The sequence below is a fragment of the Amphibalanus amphitrite genome, unplaced genomic scaffold (genome assembly GCF_019059575.1).
Source record: "Amphibalanus amphitrite isolate SeventyFive unplaced genomic scaffold, NRLGWU_Aamphi_draft 001274F_arrow, whole genome shotgun sequence".
NCBI lineage: Eukaryota > Metazoa > Arthropoda > Thecostraca > Balanomorpha > Balanidae > Amphibalanus > Amphibalanus amphitrite.
Window position 1 is genome coordinate 105,007 of NW_024882767.1, and position 17,440 is coordinate 122,446.

A 17,440-nucleotide genomic window follows, 5' to 3' on the forward strand; every position below is an offset into this window, starting at 1 on the left:
ACATACGTTACATGCTGACCTTGGGAACAATCGATTCTCTGGAATGCTTTTATTTATGTGATCGAGCTGATGACCCACCAGCCTCGCGTTACGCGGAATACTGACGTCACTGCTCAAACGGACGAGCCGTTATTATATGACGTCACGACCGACAGCCAGCTGTCCTGGTATGACGTCAATGGCAACAGTCTGTTCTTATTAGATGCATCACACCCCAGACTGTTATTCCTAGATTGAAAATTGGTTTTTGAGCGAGCAGCATATAATCTCTAATCTAAAGATGGTACACAATAGTGTAAGTTGCAGATCATTTTCTCACAGTTTTATCATTTAAAAAATGTATGAAAATTGCAAGAAACTTATTTTCTTAAAAAATACAAAAAACATTCGGTTAGAGCAACTAAATACTTACCTAATGAATTATCATCTACACAAAACCACAGTGTTATATAAATACACAAAACAACGCAGCTGCCAGCGCTCCAATGTAACGGCCAGGAGTACAGCTGTGGATATTGCCAATTATGGTATGCTTTGACAATGGCATGGATACAACCTAACGGGCACTACTTGTGTTGCATTCATGAAGAATGGTCCTGAGAAAACGGAATGATCCTGCTCAGGTTCCTGACGAATTTATGAAGTCAAATGGGACGGGATTTAGCCTTTATTGACTCACAAACTTTGCTAATGCACTCCCTCGCCACCTATGTTGATCAATCATGACGCCCCCATATCCCTGCCAGCTTACCTCCCCGGTTATAAACCCGTCACTGTTTACAGTCTATAAACCATACCTGTCTATCTACCTGCCAATAGCAACAGCGTCGCATCATCTCCCAGACACAGACAGGCCCTTGTTGCACGCTGCTGGGAGGTAAACTAGAGGTAAACGAAGCAGCAGACGCCGTGGAAGAAGGGCACCGATTTTCAAAAGATCACCTGCGCAGGTAGTGACAGGTTATTTTGAGCTTTGGGCTGAGGAACGAGAAGGCAGAGGGAAAGAGGGCTGCCCGAGAGGTCAAACAGTCGGGACGCTGGCGAGCTCGGGTGTGCTAGAAAAGTGCTCTTCCAGTGGCGTTCGATAGCTGGAAGAAACGGTGTCTTTAGTGTTCATTCTACTTGTATTGGACTATTGTGATTTGGGAATACATTGTCTCAGGTAAGTAAATAAAAGTAAGAGCCTAATGCAGGCTGGTTTCTCTTCCAAAAACGAATTCAATCAGTGAATGACTCCCCGAATGAGGTGGGTCTCTAATAACGATTCACGGACTGTAAATGCAGCGGAAAGCATGGATTAATTCCTACTTTCGTTAAGTCAATGATTATACGTATACGACACATCTACCAACCAGCCCCCTTATATTTTTTCTTCATCTTATATTTTATAAAGTAGCTGGGAACTGCGGGCTCTGATGCGATATGATGTTACAATGTGTCTTATGGTGTTGAATTGTTGTACATTTGACTTCGCCTGTCAGTGGGGCTTGTCCCCGCTGCAGGTGATTTTCGAAAATAAATGGATAATACATAAATAAATAGATAAGTGACACAACTAGATAAATGAATAAAAGCCCCCACCCCTACAGGTCTCCACGCTAACCGGAGATGCGTCAGCGCTGGCATCGTCTACTGCTGGCCCTACCGCTACTCCTTCAACTAGCTGATGTCGGCGTCTGTCTGCCTCGACAATGGCCGGGGTTCGCCAATCACAATCACCTCTTCAAGCCGTTTAAACCAAAAAGGGCTCGGTTTGCTGCCCCTCTTCAGGGATTCTCGAATATATTTCAGGTGAGTTTATGTCATAAATATTGACGCACGGCCATCGCATTTTTTTCTGATTTTGTGGTATGATTCAAGGAACGTTATGCAAGAATATGTATTTTTTCTTGGTATGTTATGGGTCAATAACTGGTTTAAATAGTATTGTATTGTATTATATTTACGATCGTGCGCGATCCACACATGGCGTGGCGATTACTGCCCCGAGTCTGAGTCGGGTAATATGCTACCAGTCATTCAATATACCCGCTCCAGCATGTTACCGATCGATTTAGGTAAATTACAAGGTTTTAAACTAATGCCAATGACATAAAAGACCCGTTTTTCAGACAAACGGGATCAATCGGTGGCCGGCAAATGGATTTCCGTCAATGCAGACAAAGGCTTGGAATGAGTATCCGGGGGCACCACAACGGCTTCAGGTCAGTGTCACGTGTTCAACGGGTCAAGGTCAGGTCAGGGAAGGTCAGAGCATGCAGTGGTGTTGGAACGACTGGTCAAGGTCTGGTCAGCGAAGGCCAGAATCGGTCAGTTACGCCACACGAACTATTAGAGGGATGAGATCAGGTCTGGTCAGGTGATTTGAACCTCCGAGGTAGTTACATTGTAGGTCAGTGTAAATCTTAGTTACCTACTATTTATGTAATCAAACCTAGCGTTTCTGTTGGTTCGCTTGTGATGAGATGTGCTTTGAGCACAGGTGAAAACGCTTGTCCGGAGAGGCTGAACGCTGTTCACCATACACGAGTATAGATGACGTTACGATCGCATGCCTCAGCCTCGAATTAAAGGTAGTGTGCCAGCTTTCCTGGACCGTATGGAGTTAATGGCCCAGATAAGGAGAACCGGATTTTTAGAACTTATCCATACCTTCAAAACTCATGGAAACGTCTTAAATTCTTCAAATTTTGAGTACCCCAGTGCGAAATTCGCCCCGACGGGTTGTCGGTCGTACCCCAACCACATTTCACACCACTATGAACAATAAATGCACACACTGAAATCGCTATTACCGATATGCTCATCCAATCAAGTTTCGATAAACCCGTTCATCATCAGCTCCTGCGGTTTCGAACACGCCTGTTAGGTGGTGCGGTAGACCGCGCCCAAAGCCAGGGCCCCGATAACGTGAGGTAGCCGAGTCAGGGCAGCGTGCGCTGACCCAAGCCGGAGCCGCGCGTCCTCCCGGTGTCATGTGATAGCCTGGGGCTGCCCGCGGGGATGCGGTAGACCGCGCCCAAAGCTGCGGCCCCGGCTTGGGTCAGCGCACGCTGCCCCGACTCGGCTACCTCACGTTACCGGGGCCCTGGCTTTGGGCGCGGCTTCTGCTCATACTTTGTGGTGCGGTGGTGGTGCGTCGGGCTGCGCGCTCTGACTTCGGCCAAGAAAAATGCGTCAGCTGATCATTGTCATTTCTGCCACTTGCGTGTGGTGAAATGGGGTCATTACTTATGAGACGGCTTTTTCATATCAATTATTTTACATAAAATCATATTTCAAACCATAAATAATGTTCGACAGCCATATAAAAGAAACAATACCAATACAGGCTTACAGTTTAAGGCTCGACATTGTGTTGTCTACGATTACTGTTAACGCCAGACCCCTTGAGACCCTAATTTTTCGCGATTACTTTTAAATGCGTGAAGGAATTTCAACCAAGCTCAGGACATGGCCGTTTCAAGACAGGCCGAAACTTTTACAATTTAGATATTTTATTGCCATTTCAATATTTCAGGCACTTGTCATTGACTCGTAATGTTAACTGTTTTTCCATCCTGGATAGAGGCTTTCTACGTCATATGACATTAGGCTCCGCCCACGACTGCGGCATTGACCCGTGCCCATCAGCGACCTCTGTACAAACGACACCCCTGCCATCTGTTAAGGACTATGAATTTCGCTGACGCTTCACGTGCTATGAGTCAATTGCAGCAGACGGTCAAGTAAATGTTAGGCTCTTGTTGACTCTTGTATATATGACCAAGAGGACCATCACTCCTCAACCTACTACTCAGTCGTGCTTCGAACAAACGTTAACGATTCCTAACAAATACGATTTTCGATGTAGGGTATCTGTTTGAAATACGAGCGAGCCGTATGATGTGAAGCTCAGGCAATTAACTTATTATTGCGTTGTTCGATGGTTGCATAGCGATGTACAAATCGGCAGCTACTTGGTGACATCCGACATCCCATTATCGCATTATCTGCAACGCCATAGGCTTTAAATACAGGTGAATATTTCCTGACCTTATGTCAGTTATATGCCATCTGCCCGTCATATGCAGCTTATATAAAATAAAATAAAAATATCAGCGAACATATCAGCATTGTAGAAGCAATGCGCATTGAGCATTTATGACTCCTTAGTCATCATGTCGCTCTCTGGGCACTGTCAGCCAAGACGCTACGCACAACTCCGCCGGCTTTCGGCACCGCTCGACCGTCGCCCGTCCCCGCTCCCCGCCACAGCGAGAGTGACCGCGCGCCGGCCCGAAACCGCCGCAGGCCAAGACCACAGAGGCGGGGCTTAGCTGTGACGTCATAACGTATCACAGACTGACTGGTGATAGCCTCTACACACCGGATGAAAATCTTGCTCGAAATTTAACATTACGAGTCAATGACAAGTGCCTGAAATATTGAAATGGCGATAAAATATCTAAATTGTAAAAGTTTCGGCCTGTCTTGAAACGGCCATGTCCTGAGCTTGGTTGAAATTCCTTCACGCATTTAAAAGTAATCGCGAAAAATTAGGGTCTCAAGGGGTCTGGCGTTAACAGTAGACAGCTGATAACTCATTCCCGTACGTCGTATGGTCGTAACACTATAATGACCTTTGCTTATTGTCACATGTGCGCCGCATTCACGATTGTTGCCGACGCCTTTATCAGGTGAGCCCACTACAGTTGTTATACATATCTAAAAACCGATAAACTTTTAGGCGAAAAAGGCACTATTCCAGGCCCATTTTTGATTTTTTTTGCGATATTAGGTAAAAACAGAAGCTTCTTATCCTTAATCCTAGGAAAAATAAAATGGGAAATCTTTCAAAGGTGGCACACTACCTTTAAGACTGAATGTGTTTTTTTCTGAATGAATGAATGAATAAATGAATGAATGAATAAATGAATGAATGAATGAATGAATGAATGAATGAATGAATGAATGAATGAATGAATGAATGAATGAATGAATGAATGCATGCGTATAGTATGTGTATTCATTTGAACGTCTCTGTTTCAGCCGATCCCGCTGGCCCGTAACCACTACCACCACGGCTACCTCACTGCCTCACCGAGTCCCGCTCCCACCCTGCCGCCGCCGACACGGCGACATCGATTTGTCCCTGCCAGCAGCATCCAGTACGGCAAGGTAAGTAAGGTTCTGTTCAGTTTTGACTGTCTTATCATGCTTGTCGTGACGGCGAATGACTGATTTGTCGTTAAACACTCAAGGAAAAACGGTTAAATGTTATGAGTATGATGAGTGTGTACGGGAAGAACATTCAGACACAGACAAGCGATTTGGTATCAGGGACAAGCACATTCTCGCATGTATGGGCTTTGCAAGCAAATCTTTTATAATTTTGCCGGCGACTGGCACTAATATGTCTATCAACTTGTCCGTCAAAGTCTTCAGATAAAGTACCACATTCTCGTTTGTCGGCTGTCTCGTCGACTTTTCACCCTCTCACCGTGTGTTTTTCATCCCCCAGGTCCCCACTCACTTCATGACAGACGCTGAACTCCACGGTCTAGTCTGCGTCCCCGCCTCGGCTCTTGGCTCAGCGCTGGCCGAACATCGTGATCACGTCACGCACCATCGTGACGGCAGTGTCACCACTCACCGCACGGTGGTGGCTGGTTCGGACGGCACCACCAGCCACAGCACCAGGATCACCAGTGCCGGACGCAAGGGGACAGTGGTGGAGACGAGAACAAATTCCAGCTCAGGAGTGCAGAGGCACCGCCAGAGCGTTCAGGATACGGGCACTGGACTGGTGCGGACGTCAACAGGTTAGTGAGGGTGCTATCGCAGAATCACCGGTCAAAGACCGTCCTAGGCGTACTTATGATTCCTCTACGGGTGAATAGCCTCGCCATAGGGTAGCGACAGCGCGAGGAATAACTACTTCTGGGCAGCAAGGGCCCATAGGCTAGTGATGAAAATGTGAACCTCTTCAAGTCACTATAAGAAATAACAGTGCTAACAAGAGAAGCGAGTGATGGCAACGACTTTAACTGCAGTCCCCATATGCTTTCGTCCTAATCACCGGTATATATTCGGCAGGTTCGGCGTTTTCCGAGGGCAGGCCGGGCCTGCCCAGCCACGCTGACGTCATAACGTCTTCATCTTCTGAGGGCAGCAATAGCCAATCACGGGCCTCGGCCTCGGGATATGACGTCAATGGGGAGCCTCTCCCAGCCAGGTATGTACTGCTCATCGCTGTTCCGTTGGGTTTACGATCAACTGTACGAGTATGCATCAGATCCGTTCTCACGTAGTAAAACATAGTTATAGAATGTCACATTGAAATGATATATTTCTTATAAGTGCATAATCTAGCCAACAATAATGTTTGTCAATGACAGATTGCTTATGCTGATAAATGTTTTCTAGCTAGGCATCTTTACGTACTTCTTAGCTGAAAAAAAACTCACGAATGCTGGCGAACTACACCAATGCGGATTCTCACACACATCGTTGGTTAACCATGAACTAAATGCCAAATTGCCCTTGTCGCCAAAGCGTCCTTCATCATCAACTATGAGCTGAATGCAGCACTACTGACTGACCATTGAACAGCCGCATAGCTAACGTTTGTTTCTTTTCCCAGGTCGGTCTCGGAGTCAGCCAGCCAAGGTCTGGGTGGACCGAGTATCCCGGTGCTTCCTCCTATCGAGTCGCTTTCCTGGCACCCTTCGGAGGTGCCAAAAACAAGAATACTCAGAGGTCCCCTCAGGTTCTCCGGTGGCCCAGGTGGAAAGGACATCGGTGATCTTGATTTCTCGGCACAGTATGATGCCGGTCCTGGTGATGCGGAGAGTGAAGAGGATGCTTCTTCGTCAGAGGAGGAAGCAGATCCAGAGGATGATGACCAGGAGTTGGAGGAAGATGAATCATCTGAGGGTGAAGAAGAGTCCCAAGAAAATGACATTGATTCGCTGAAGAGAATTGAGGGCGAACCGACTTCGTCGTCAATCGACTATTTAATACCACCTTACTCAAGTGAACCAAGCTCGCCTGGTGACAATGAAGGAGCTACTGATGACGATGACGCTGGAGATGGTGACGTTTCCCAGGATGGCGACGCATTGGAACAACCCGAAGACTCAACGATGCTCGGGGACGACACCAAAGCACAGGGCGACGGAGATGAAAGAGACGACGATGATGACGATGATGATGATGATTAGTTACGACCGTCTTCATACGTTGGCTTCCTTGTGGCAACCAAGGTGTACGCATTGTTGAAGTTGTGATGCTTGACATGATTTGTAGCTGCGTATTTAATCGGTGCTGTGAGCGCTTTACACACACTGAGATAGGTCTGTTTTTTATGTCTGTCCGACTTCGGGCACCGATTTCGTATAGCCCTACTTTACGCCGATAAAGGCTTTGTGCCGTGATATGCAGTCGATTTAGCTTGGATTTAGCTGTAGTCAGTGGCCAGATGGTGATAAAAGCAAACAATACCTACTAATTGTAAAAGCATCACGTAGCATGACTGGAATGTCCGAATTGTTGTTGGTGCTATTAATTTCGACGCCGGAGCTTTGGCGTTGATGTTTGCTTTGTAACTTTTTATGCTAGTACATACATGTGATTGTTTCTAAATTTGTTTGCCGTAGGAGAACTTTCCAGAAAACATCAGGCATATTCACGTTCAAATCATGTATTTTTCACGATATGGACGGATGATCGATCGACGCACTGTGCTGAGGCTGCAACTTCCACAGAACATTTATCGTCAAGATACAATACAAAACTACCAGAGCGCACACATTTTCCACAGGACCCAGGAAAGATTCCACATTTTCCATTCCACATTTTCCACAGGACCCAGGAAAGATCATAAAATCTGACGACCCGATGGAGCTTAAAAGATCATGTGATGCTGCTTCTAAAATGTGCGTTGACATAATGTATCTAGAATATATTTTATGCCATTACTGATATATTGAAAGCAAGCTCACCTCCGTAGCGCTAGCTATTACAAAACGAACCCGCAACCGGAGTCCCCACACAGCTATACCTAATGCCTCAAAGTTCTTTCCACTAGCCAGTGCGTGCACTATCAGCCAATTCACAAGCACCACCCAAGAGCGTGAAACTCTTAGACTCATGTGATCACCGGTGGCTGCGGCTGCTTCAGCTCCCAGCTCAAGATGAATCCGAAGACCTACGGCAGCGGCTGGTGGTTGAGGATCTGGTTGTTGATCCAGGTGCTGAAGTAGGTGACATCCACGTAGACACCGGGAACGTTGATGGTGCCGCAGCCGATGCCCCAGGCGACGATGCCTCGCAGGATGTATCTGGAATGGAGATTGGGAGGTAAGTCAGTCGAATAATAAGTTGTCAGCATCAACGCACAAACGAGACCGAATTTAGTGCGAAGTAACAGAGACGTGTATTCATGGTGTTTAATGCTGATAAGAATTCCCTTGACGTTGTACCTACGGGACACGATTTTCAAACTGAACTTCTTCATGAACATGCAACTCAACGGATCTTGGATAGGCTGAGTGTTACTGTTTGAGATAGTAAGAGTGACTGATGTGATATTTCGAACTGTTGTTGTGAATTATTTCTGGGGGATAGTTCATCCGTTTAGGTCGTAGACTTTTCTGTGTGGGCAGGTTTCTGGGGTCTGGGTGGGCTGTTTGACCTGTCTGGGATACTGAGCTGTCTAACTGTCTGGATATCTGGATATCTGAGCTGTCTGACCTGTGGGACCTCACTAACCTGTCTGGGTTCGTGGGATCCGGACACACCAGTGGAGATCCTCCGTCTCCAGTGCAGGTATCCGCACCGTTTCCTCCAGCACACAGAAAACTGCGGTCCAGGATGAACCGGGAACCGAGACGGGTCGCCCTCAACTGGTTCTGGAAACACAGCAAACAGCTGTTCAGAGCACATAAATCAGAGGAACTGTTTCCAACTCTAGGCAACTAACAATGAACCGCAACTAAGTGCTATTCAATGTTATTCATTCCATCCTAAACGTTTGCCTATTTTAAATTTTTAAGCATTGACTTTGACAGAAAGCGAACAACTAGACTGAATAATGCATTCGGGGTGATTGTTCAGGACAAAGGGCGCCGAGAAAGACCTCATCAATGACTTCTATCGCCTAACAAGTCCAGCAATCCCTGGCCGCCACATGTCCGTCTACTGCCTCATAGCTCCCACATCCACATCCACATCCACATCCACATGTTCTCTGGGGATTGGTGGACGTCAACACTCCCACGTCCACACGTCCATGTCCACGGCGCATACCCTCCACCCACAAGTCCCACATCGGCATGTCCTTCCTAGACCTCCTCACCTGGCACGTGCCGTGGTTGACTAGTGGCAGGGCGACCTGTTTCAGCACCAGCTGGAACTGGCCCTGCTCGAAGCTGTCCTTGCCCCAGCCGGTGGCGAAGCAGTTCTCTCCGTACACTGGCTGACTGTTGGCCTCGGGCAGGCAGATGGTGTCGATGTGCTCCTGGAGGTGAGAAGGGGATGGCGTCTTCCAGTTAGTGTTTGCCAGAAGTGAGATATGATCCCCCATGTCTGCAGAGAACCCACGGACTGCGACCTGAACGAACCCCCGTGGATAGCTCAGTCATCTTCATTAGGGCTTAGATGCAAAGACTCTATCCGCACTCTTCAAAAGTAATAAAGTACGTTGAGACTTGAACGTTTCGAAACGGAGTCATGTCGCTCCTGGCACATCAGACAATGGTTCGTTATAACGAACCATTATAGGACATGGCTGTACTGGGCCCCGTACTGGTGACCGACTGTGATGCGCTGAGTGCTAAGGGTTGTCAAAGACAATCAGCGTTGTCAGGGTTGTCAACGACACCGGCGAAAGGTTCGACTCGTGCGATTGACGTCTCCTGGCTTAGTGCGCCCTGTTAGTTCACCAGATACCACGTACCTGTAGGGGCACCTCTCCGTTCAGGAAGAGCAGCGCGATGTCGTTATGCAGGTTCTGGCGGGCGTGGTTGTAGCCTTCGTGGACCACCACACTGACGACATCAGCGTCCAGATGGGGGTAGAACTCGGTAGTGTGCTGGGTATCCCACTCACCCAGACGAACGACAAGGTTCGTCTGACCGTACACGCAGTGAGCTGCCGTGGCGAGAACCTGAAATGGGAGTGAAGTTAGCATCGCACTTCTACATGTACCGAGTTGTAAGACTTGATATGTATCGAAAATCAATATGATCTGAACTTTGCGACACCAAACGGTAAAACGTCAACATGACAACCATATGATAAACGATTAACATATTTTATTACATAGGTACAATGCATTTTATCGCATTTCATCTTCTTTCTTTCATTTTTTCTCAGCGCTCAAAAATCCACGTTTCATCGCAAGTCTTAGATAGGTAATGCCTGAGCAAGAAACTCTTTGGAAAACTTTTGTCGATAAAGCAGAATAACCTCTACCAAGCTAAATCATTTGACATGAGGACGTGAAATCTTAGGGACGTGAGAGCGTGAAGACAACGGATATGACGTAAGGACACATCCGCGAAAGCGTGACTTCCTGTTCCTCCTCAACTTCGAAGTGTCCTTACGTTTGTACCGATGAGGGACGCTCCACAGAGGAACACCAGTTTGCCTCCGTCCTCCTTCAGTACAGCGGCCATCCACGGGTACTCGCCAAACTGGGCCTCGTTCTCCTGAATACCTGTCAAAAAGAAAAACATCAAAAGCTTGTTAATTTCGAAAGAAGTTCAGTAGTTAAGTTTATCTTGCTTTTCAAAAACCATAGGATAACAGCAAGTGGCGCAGCCGCTTGTTTTCTCCTAAATTAACGTAAAATACCACGTCGTGCCACGTACAGGCGTGCACAGACGTCTCCTAACGCCACCTACCGACAATGCGAGCGTGGATTCCGAAGGCGTTTCTGCGTCCGCAGACGGGCTGGTAGGGTTGTTTGATGGGCTCAGGGATGACGGGTACCCTCTGTGGATCGGCACAGCACACAGACGTGTACTGCTCCTTGCAGTCCGAGTGCTGGATGTGCTGGTCGCCACCGGTTCCCCCGAACCTGACGGCGAATCAGTGGAAACGTCAGGGCGAAAGTATGGCCAGAGGCGGGCGGACATATCAATTTGAGCACCAAGACGGTTTGACGAGTACGCCTAAGCACTTGGAAAATGGCAGCACACGCTAAAATGTTATCCCACCCGGAATGTCAATCTCGGAGTCAAGCTGAAGACGACGCTTAATCGCCGTAAATTGATTAGTAAGCACGCGCAGATACTGAACAGTGAATAGCTACGCATGAAATGAACGCTGCAAAAAAATGTGGCAGTACATTTGCTTCGCATCGATCTCTCGACTCAACCATCTTAGATAAAAATTGCCGTTGTTTTTGTTTGTTGAGTCGTGGTATCATGTCATCAATAGCATGAGTGTGATGTGACCTTAAATAAATGCCGTCACTTTCACATCAACTTAAGAGGTCACCTGAGATCGATGACGCCGGCTCCATCAGTGACGATCTGTCCATCCTCACACAGATAATAGGGTACGCACGACTTTCGGCCGTTGTCACATGGAGGGTACTGCCGACACACATGCAGAAACACAGTTATTACACGGGAGAGAACATGCAACGCAGATCAGGGAATACCAAAGTGATATGAGGGGTAATGGCCTGGCGCGTCGCCAACGTGGGGGGCCCAAACGTCTCAAAACAATTAGGCACTGTAATATATTGAAAGGTAAATAATAAACAATAGATCATGCCGATAAATTACCTATATAACATGAACGTTCATTATATGTATTTCACAATAACAAGGTAAGAAATCCGAGGTAGCTTATCTCTCGGTCAGGAGGTACCTCTTGTGCCCAGTGGAAAAGAGCTCTCTACCCGATCATTGTCTGAAATCTTACCTCTCCATCCGCCGGGGGTCCTTGTCCTCCCCCTTGGCCCCCAATCTGCGGGTCGACCCCGGTGCTACCGCCCGTGCCGAGAGCTGCATCGATGAAGCTCTGATCCTCGGCGCTGAGCTGGGCACTGGCCACCCCCAGCCAGGCCAGCAGAACCACGGCGCAACGCATCGTGATCGGCCGGCGTCAATCTGGAATGGAGTGATGTGGTCAACTAGTTATCTAGCATGTGCTGTGCTTAATTTAAAAAAAAAAATATATGGTCGTCGAAGTTTTAATCTAATTAAACGAGCAAAGTTTACACGTTTGATATGCGATATCAGCAGTCAGCACACAATGAAATACCGGTGAAGATGATACATTTTGCGAGGGAAGGGCTCGAATTATCTTCTTGTGGCTCACATCTCGCCAAACTTTGGGGCTTTGTCAGCTTCCGATTTCTGTTCAATTTGCTCTCTAACGTACGGTTTGATTTAATTGTTATCGTGCATGCTGTATGCAACATAAAACATTCAAATTGTCACATAGAATATTTCTGTTTGACAGTAACACATCTTCCAAAGCTGGCTCATGATTCGTTACCACAGCCTTAGCTTATAGACTTGCATGCCTGAGCCCGGCCGTATGTTAAAGGCTCGACACCTGATTTGCAAGCCTCCCTTCCGTGACGTTAATTTTGTAGTCGGCTCGAGACGTGTGCCGCCTAATAGGCTGTAATGTTGCGTGAGACGGGTCGTTCGTTGGACTTCCCTCCCCTCCCTTTTCAACATATTTTCCGGCAAGGTAGGATACAGTTACATAATTCGGTTTACTCGAAAACAAGTTTAATCTCGAGCTGCTTCTTGCAGCCTGCTTGTTAAGGAACACCGTTTGAAAAATGAAGAAGGCTATTCTAACGTGAAGAGCACCGTCTGAGGAGGAATAAATACTCTTGGGGAAGAGAATACACCGTACGACGGTAGAGGAGCAACGTAAAACGAAAAAGATGCATCGTTTAACGGGGAAGGTACGCCTTTTAACGGAGTCGTCATAAAAAGACGCCTCAAGCCTTTTAGAGGACACCGCTGCCTATATCATTATCATCATTATCATATATCATTTGATCAGAGGAAACATGGCGAGAGGCCAATCGTCTAGCATAAAGGAACTAGTTCCTTCAGAGATCAATGTTAACCGTCTGATCAATAGGCAACTCAATGTTTGCATATATTTGCATGAATAACATAGACACATCGGTCACACAGGTCATGCCACAAAGGTAGGCGGCAGGCCTCTCAAAATCCCAAAGCAGGCCTCTAGCTGATAATCATAAAAGTTCCTAGCAGAAACATTCCATTGTATAGGATACGTCAACAGGGGCTCCGTCAGTGCCACTAAGTAGCACAGGTAAACTAGCCATTGTAGCTGTGCACTACTTATCGCTGACGAATATAGATGACGTTGATATGACTATATGTATCAGCATGTCACTTGTAAGTATGCTTTACATACGGCGACATTTACTAGTACGTAGCTCCAAAAGGAAACGCTACAGACAAAAACGAATTTTAGCGCGTACCAAAGATCGCCTATCTTTATTAAAACTAGGCAACTAGCCATATTTTTACGTCTACCTACACTGTCTCTGGAATCAGACACTCGCATGTCGCACGTGAAGTCTACCGGAACCCTCGGCCGAAGGCCTGGACCCCTGGCCTGTCCGAGAGACCGGTTTGAAGCGCGGATTTTCCATCATGCCGAGTCGATCTGCCGAATGCGGTGGCGTTGACCTTGGGAAGAGCTGCCGGTACAGCTCTGCCCTTGCGTTACAGCGCTGGTCAGGCAGTTCAGAACTGGCTTCCAGCTGTAGCAGAGGCTGCTCTACCGAGTACCGACAGTATATTGGAGGTCAATAGCGCTCATACTATACATAGATTGACTGACTATCAAGCAGGGGCCGATTGAAGAGAGACTTGTTTAAAGGGACTGTCCCACCTTTGCATTAGTTCTGAGTTGAGATAGCCAAGTTGGCGGCCAGGTTCAGAAACCACTATATATCCTGGTCGCAATATCCTCAGTTTCGTGGTATTAAAGAAATTCGTTCCCTTCATTTGAAAAGTGGGCCTTAGCTAAGGCCCTATCTCTTAACTATTAACGGCCATTTGATGACGTCATTACTCATTTGCCTTTTGAACGCCTGTCACACATTCAAGTGAAGTATCACTTGATTTACGAATAAGCCAATCAGAGACACTCTTGTTATTGTATGAGCCGCGTCATATTTGAGAGCAAATATAGTTGCTGCCAAATTTCCCCTCACATTGACATGAAGTAAATCCTTCATTACGTCACAGATTCGATATAATTGACGTCACGATGAAGTATGAAAGTCGTAATATCTCAAAAAGTATACGATGAAAACGCGTAAAAACTTGCAGAATTCGTCAAAATATCATGAGTAACATTTCCGAATCCTAAACGGTACTTTTTTGAAGGTGGGATAGTCCCTTTAATATTCAACACGAGTTGAATATTTTCAACTACTGCAGCGCAAGACAGGATGGAAGTAGGCAACATGGACAATGGACATGAGCATAACATTATTCATAGCGGATCCTGGCAATTGACAAATGACAATGCATTGTCATATCCCGGCAGTTGCTGGGGTATTTCGCCACCCACCATTTGCTGGGGGGGGGGGGGGGCGTTAAACGCCCCCAGCCGATAACTCGAGAACCAATAGGCGCAGCGAAACGCACGAGGCGGCAAACGAAAGAGCGCGACGAGACGCTTCAGATGAGTACTTTAAAGTTGAATTTTGAGGTCACAGGTCGGGTCAAGGTCAGGTCAAACACCTGAAATCGGGCTTTCAGTAGCATGGACTTCAGGGCTTCGCAATGGGCGCCTCTCGTCATAAACTCTGTCAAAACGGTGCACAATCCATCATATAAGGCCTACAAGAGTGTCAGCTCCATGTACGGGTCAGTCAAGCATAGGTCAGGGTCAAGGTCAGGTCAACCGGGTAGGCACATATCCCCGAAAATCAAAACTGATATTTGCAACCTGTGACACATGTTTTATAGGTAATTTGGGGCGTAGAACACGATGGTGACATTCATTTTATCATATGTGTACGTGTTTGCCTCAAAAAGTTGAATTTAAGAAATGCATGTATCATGGTCGTGAAGTAGTCACGAAAAATTGCCAAGATTCAGTTCAAGATTATGGAAAATGCGGAACGATAATCAATAATCGAAGATAGCCATTTCATTGATCATGGTATTGGCAGTCCAATGGCGTTTACGGCATGTCTGTATGTCTATTTTGTGATTTTATATGATTTTTTGAACATATGCCGTTTTTGGTCGAAAACTCAGAAATCATGACGTCACTAAAACCTCGATATCTCAAAAATTTTCCGACCGATTTTTTTGAAACTTTGTCACAATAAACCTCAATCAATTCCCTACAGGTACCCAAAATTTGGCGCGCCTGCGGCGCGCCGTTTTTATGCTATGGCCCGGCGAAAAAAGTGGGGGCGTTTAACGCCCCCCCCCCCCAGCAACTCGCGGGATATGTGACTACACGTGGTGACTCCCTGACCGCCATTAGCTATCTTTTTTCAAAGGTGTTACTCTACTGAAGTTTAAAAACTACCCAAAATGCCTAGCGAATAGATGCAAAGCTAAAAAGGACCTATCGAAATTAATCAAATATTTCAAAAACTCACGAATTGTGCTGCCTTTTGTGTTGGCGTGTAATTTAAAGAAAGACGACAAAATCACGTCCAATTCGGACGTTGCGGGAGGGAACATTATTCCAGATTGAGATGCTCCCTCCCCCTTGGATAAACCAGTGCTGAAGGACTCAGGCTCAGAGGCAATTAATTACATTGTGATCTCCAAGGTAATGATATGATTGAAGGTGATTACGGGAATGATTTACTTGGAGTGCCATGAAATGAAAGCAAGGGATGGTAAATATCAACAACCGTACAAAGATATTCAGGCGATTTTAATCTGTAAAATTGTCTCATGCCTAGATCGTCGATCCTTTTACCAGGTAATAAAAAAGGTAACATCGATTTACTAGCATACAAGACATACCTAGCACAAAAGTATTATCTAAAATAAATATCGTTTTTGTTAACTCTTCATAGCATAACTACATCATTTAAGACATTTACCTTTACGCACTACTTACAGCTCTTGAGTACTATTATTTATCTGATAACACACGAATCAGCCACATGCTTACCAATGCTGAATGCATTTATGCAGAATGTCTTATGCAAAATGCATACCAACATTCTTCTTAGCAAAGCATTGTGCTTTGATGCCGCTACTTCAATTTGGACTCAAGTCAAATGAACAACGTTTTGGGTCCAGCTATTTTCTCCGGTAAAATATTACCCATAATCTGAGTTTTTAAATTTGTTGGATGGCATGGCGAAAAGCATTGCAAGATTCATAAAGAAGAGTGGAAATGCATTTTCGAAAGTAAACAATTATCCTTTCCATAAGCTACCTAAATCTGTCGCTTTGTGTAACTTATTAGACTAAAAAAAAAAATGCGTATTGCATGTGAATGAGTGCATGAACGAAAGAATAAACACGGAAACGTGACTCCTGATCAGTGACTCACACGCCGTACAATACCACACGCCCTCCCAACTCAGTAACTCAGTAACTCACCGGAGTTTCGCTCCGCTACCTTTCCTCACTCCCCGCTCCACCGCGCTCGTCCGTCAAGTGGCGTTGAAGTCTCCGGCCGCAGCGCCGCCTGGCGCGTGCTCTGTACCGCCGAGCACCGCCCCCGGCAGGCTGCGCTTCCAGTCACGTGACCGCTGACGTCACAGAGGGGACCGGCGCTTCTGGTTCTATGCGATAATGGGGGCTTAGAGAGGATTTACTGAGAGTGTGCTTAGGACTTACGAGCAACTAAGAAAAACGACACTACGTTTTATAGAAATGACGTAATGCACTTGTCAAAGAGGAACACAATGCTTAGTTGTCTCGCAATGACAAAATAGGATGATCTCCCTTTCGAGAGATATGTTTTAGCTGATCAACCATATAGCCTTGGATCAACCTCTCGCCGTTACACCGTTTCGTGCTTCTATCCTCAGGATACTGAAGTCCTTCTCCTCCGGCTCTGAAATGGTCTCATTTGGACCGAAAGGGCATAACCCAACAAAACAAACAAACAAACAAATCTCGCCGTTAGTTGTTTTTTTTTTTAGCGATGCCTTTTCGTAAGCAAAAGGTCTAAGTTTTCTCAGATAAGTGGATGTAGTTTTCTGACAATACAGAGAAACCACCACAATTGGACAATTGAACGCCAGCAGATTGCGACCTAAATCTAGTTTTTCATGAACTCCACAGTTCACCGTTCCATGCTTCTATCCTCAGGATGCAGAAATCCTTCTCCCCCACGCCGCAACCCCCCTCCGGGCTGGACAGGCAACTTTATCTCATGCGGGCTGCCATAGGCGTCGCCAGAGATTTTCGGTTGGGGGAGCAAAATAAACTTTTGTATTAAATCT

At 46.3% G+C, this 17,440-nt stretch overlaps 2 protein-coding genes across 3 annotated transcripts; one reads left to right on the top strand and one right to left on the bottom strand.

Moving 5' to 3' along the window:
* Positions 1-975: 975 nt before the first annotated feature.
* LOC122371737 lies at positions 976-7,626 on the top strand. 2 transcript variants are annotated; one of them, XM_043348340.1, is made up of 7 exons: positions 976-1,162; positions 1,590-1,791; positions 2,112-2,204; positions 5,032-5,160; positions 5,504-5,804; positions 6,079-6,217; positions 6,626-7,626. In XM_043348340.1, the coding sequence occupies exons 2-7, from the start codon at positions 1,609-1,611 to the stop codon at positions 7,203-7,205; spliced, it is 1,425 nt and encodes a 474-aa protein (XP_043204275.1). In that variant the 5' UTR covers positions 976-1,162; positions 1,590-1,608; the 3' UTR covers positions 7,206-7,626. The 2 variants fall into 2 exon arrangements, with proteins under 2 accessions (XP_043204275.1, XP_043204276.1); XM_043348341.1 differs by having other exon boundaries at positions 999-1,162; positions 1,575-1,791.
* Positions 7,627-7,668: 42 nt separating this feature from the next.
* Positions 7,669-16,691, bottom strand: LOC122371736 (phenoloxidase-activating factor 2-like). Its single transcript, XM_043348339.1, has 9 exons — positions 16,590-16,691; positions 11,920-12,107; positions 11,488-11,585; positions 10,890-11,065; positions 10,590-10,702; positions 9,941-10,150; positions 9,341-9,502; positions 8,755-8,894; positions 7,669-8,324 (listed from the first exon to the last, which is right to left on the bottom strand). Exons 2-9 carry the CDS (start codon positions 12,085-12,087, stop codon positions 8,192-8,194), a joined length of 1,200 nt encoding a protein of 399 aa, XP_043204274.1. The 5' UTR covers positions 12,088-12,107; positions 16,590-16,691; the 3' UTR covers positions 7,669-8,191.
* Between the last annotated feature and the right edge of the window lie 749 nt (positions 16,692-17,440).

What these genes read in the sequence shown, in the direction of transcription:
- LOC122371737 (XM_043348340.1), top strand. Translation starts at nt 1,609, where the DNA reads ATGCGTCAGCGCTGGCATCGTCTACTGCTGGCCCTACCGCTACTCCTT. An exon ending in GATTCTCGAATATATTTCAG is followed by an intron (nt 1,792 to 2,111) that starts GTGAGTTTATGT and finishes CCCGTTTTTCAG; the next exon opens with ACAAACGGGATCAATCGGTG. An exon ending in GCAGCATCCAGTACGGCAAG is followed by an intron (nt 5,161 to 5,503) that starts GTAAGTAAGGTT and finishes TTCATCCCCCAG; the next exon opens with GTCCCCACTCACTTCATGAC.
- LOC122371736 (XM_043348339.1), bottom strand. Translation starts at nt 12,087, where the DNA reads ATGCGTTGCGCCGTGGTTCTGCTGGCCTGGCTGGGGGTGGCCAGTGCC. An exon ending in AATCCACGCTCGCATTGTCG is followed by an intron (nt 10,703 to 10,889) that starts GTAGGTGGCGTT and finishes TCTTTTTGACAG; the next exon opens with GTATTCAGGAGAACGAGGCC. An exon ending in ACGGAGAGGTGCCCCTACAG is followed by an intron (nt 9,503 to 9,940) that starts GTACGTGGTATC and finishes TCTCACCTCCAG; the next exon opens with GAGCACATCGACACCATCTG.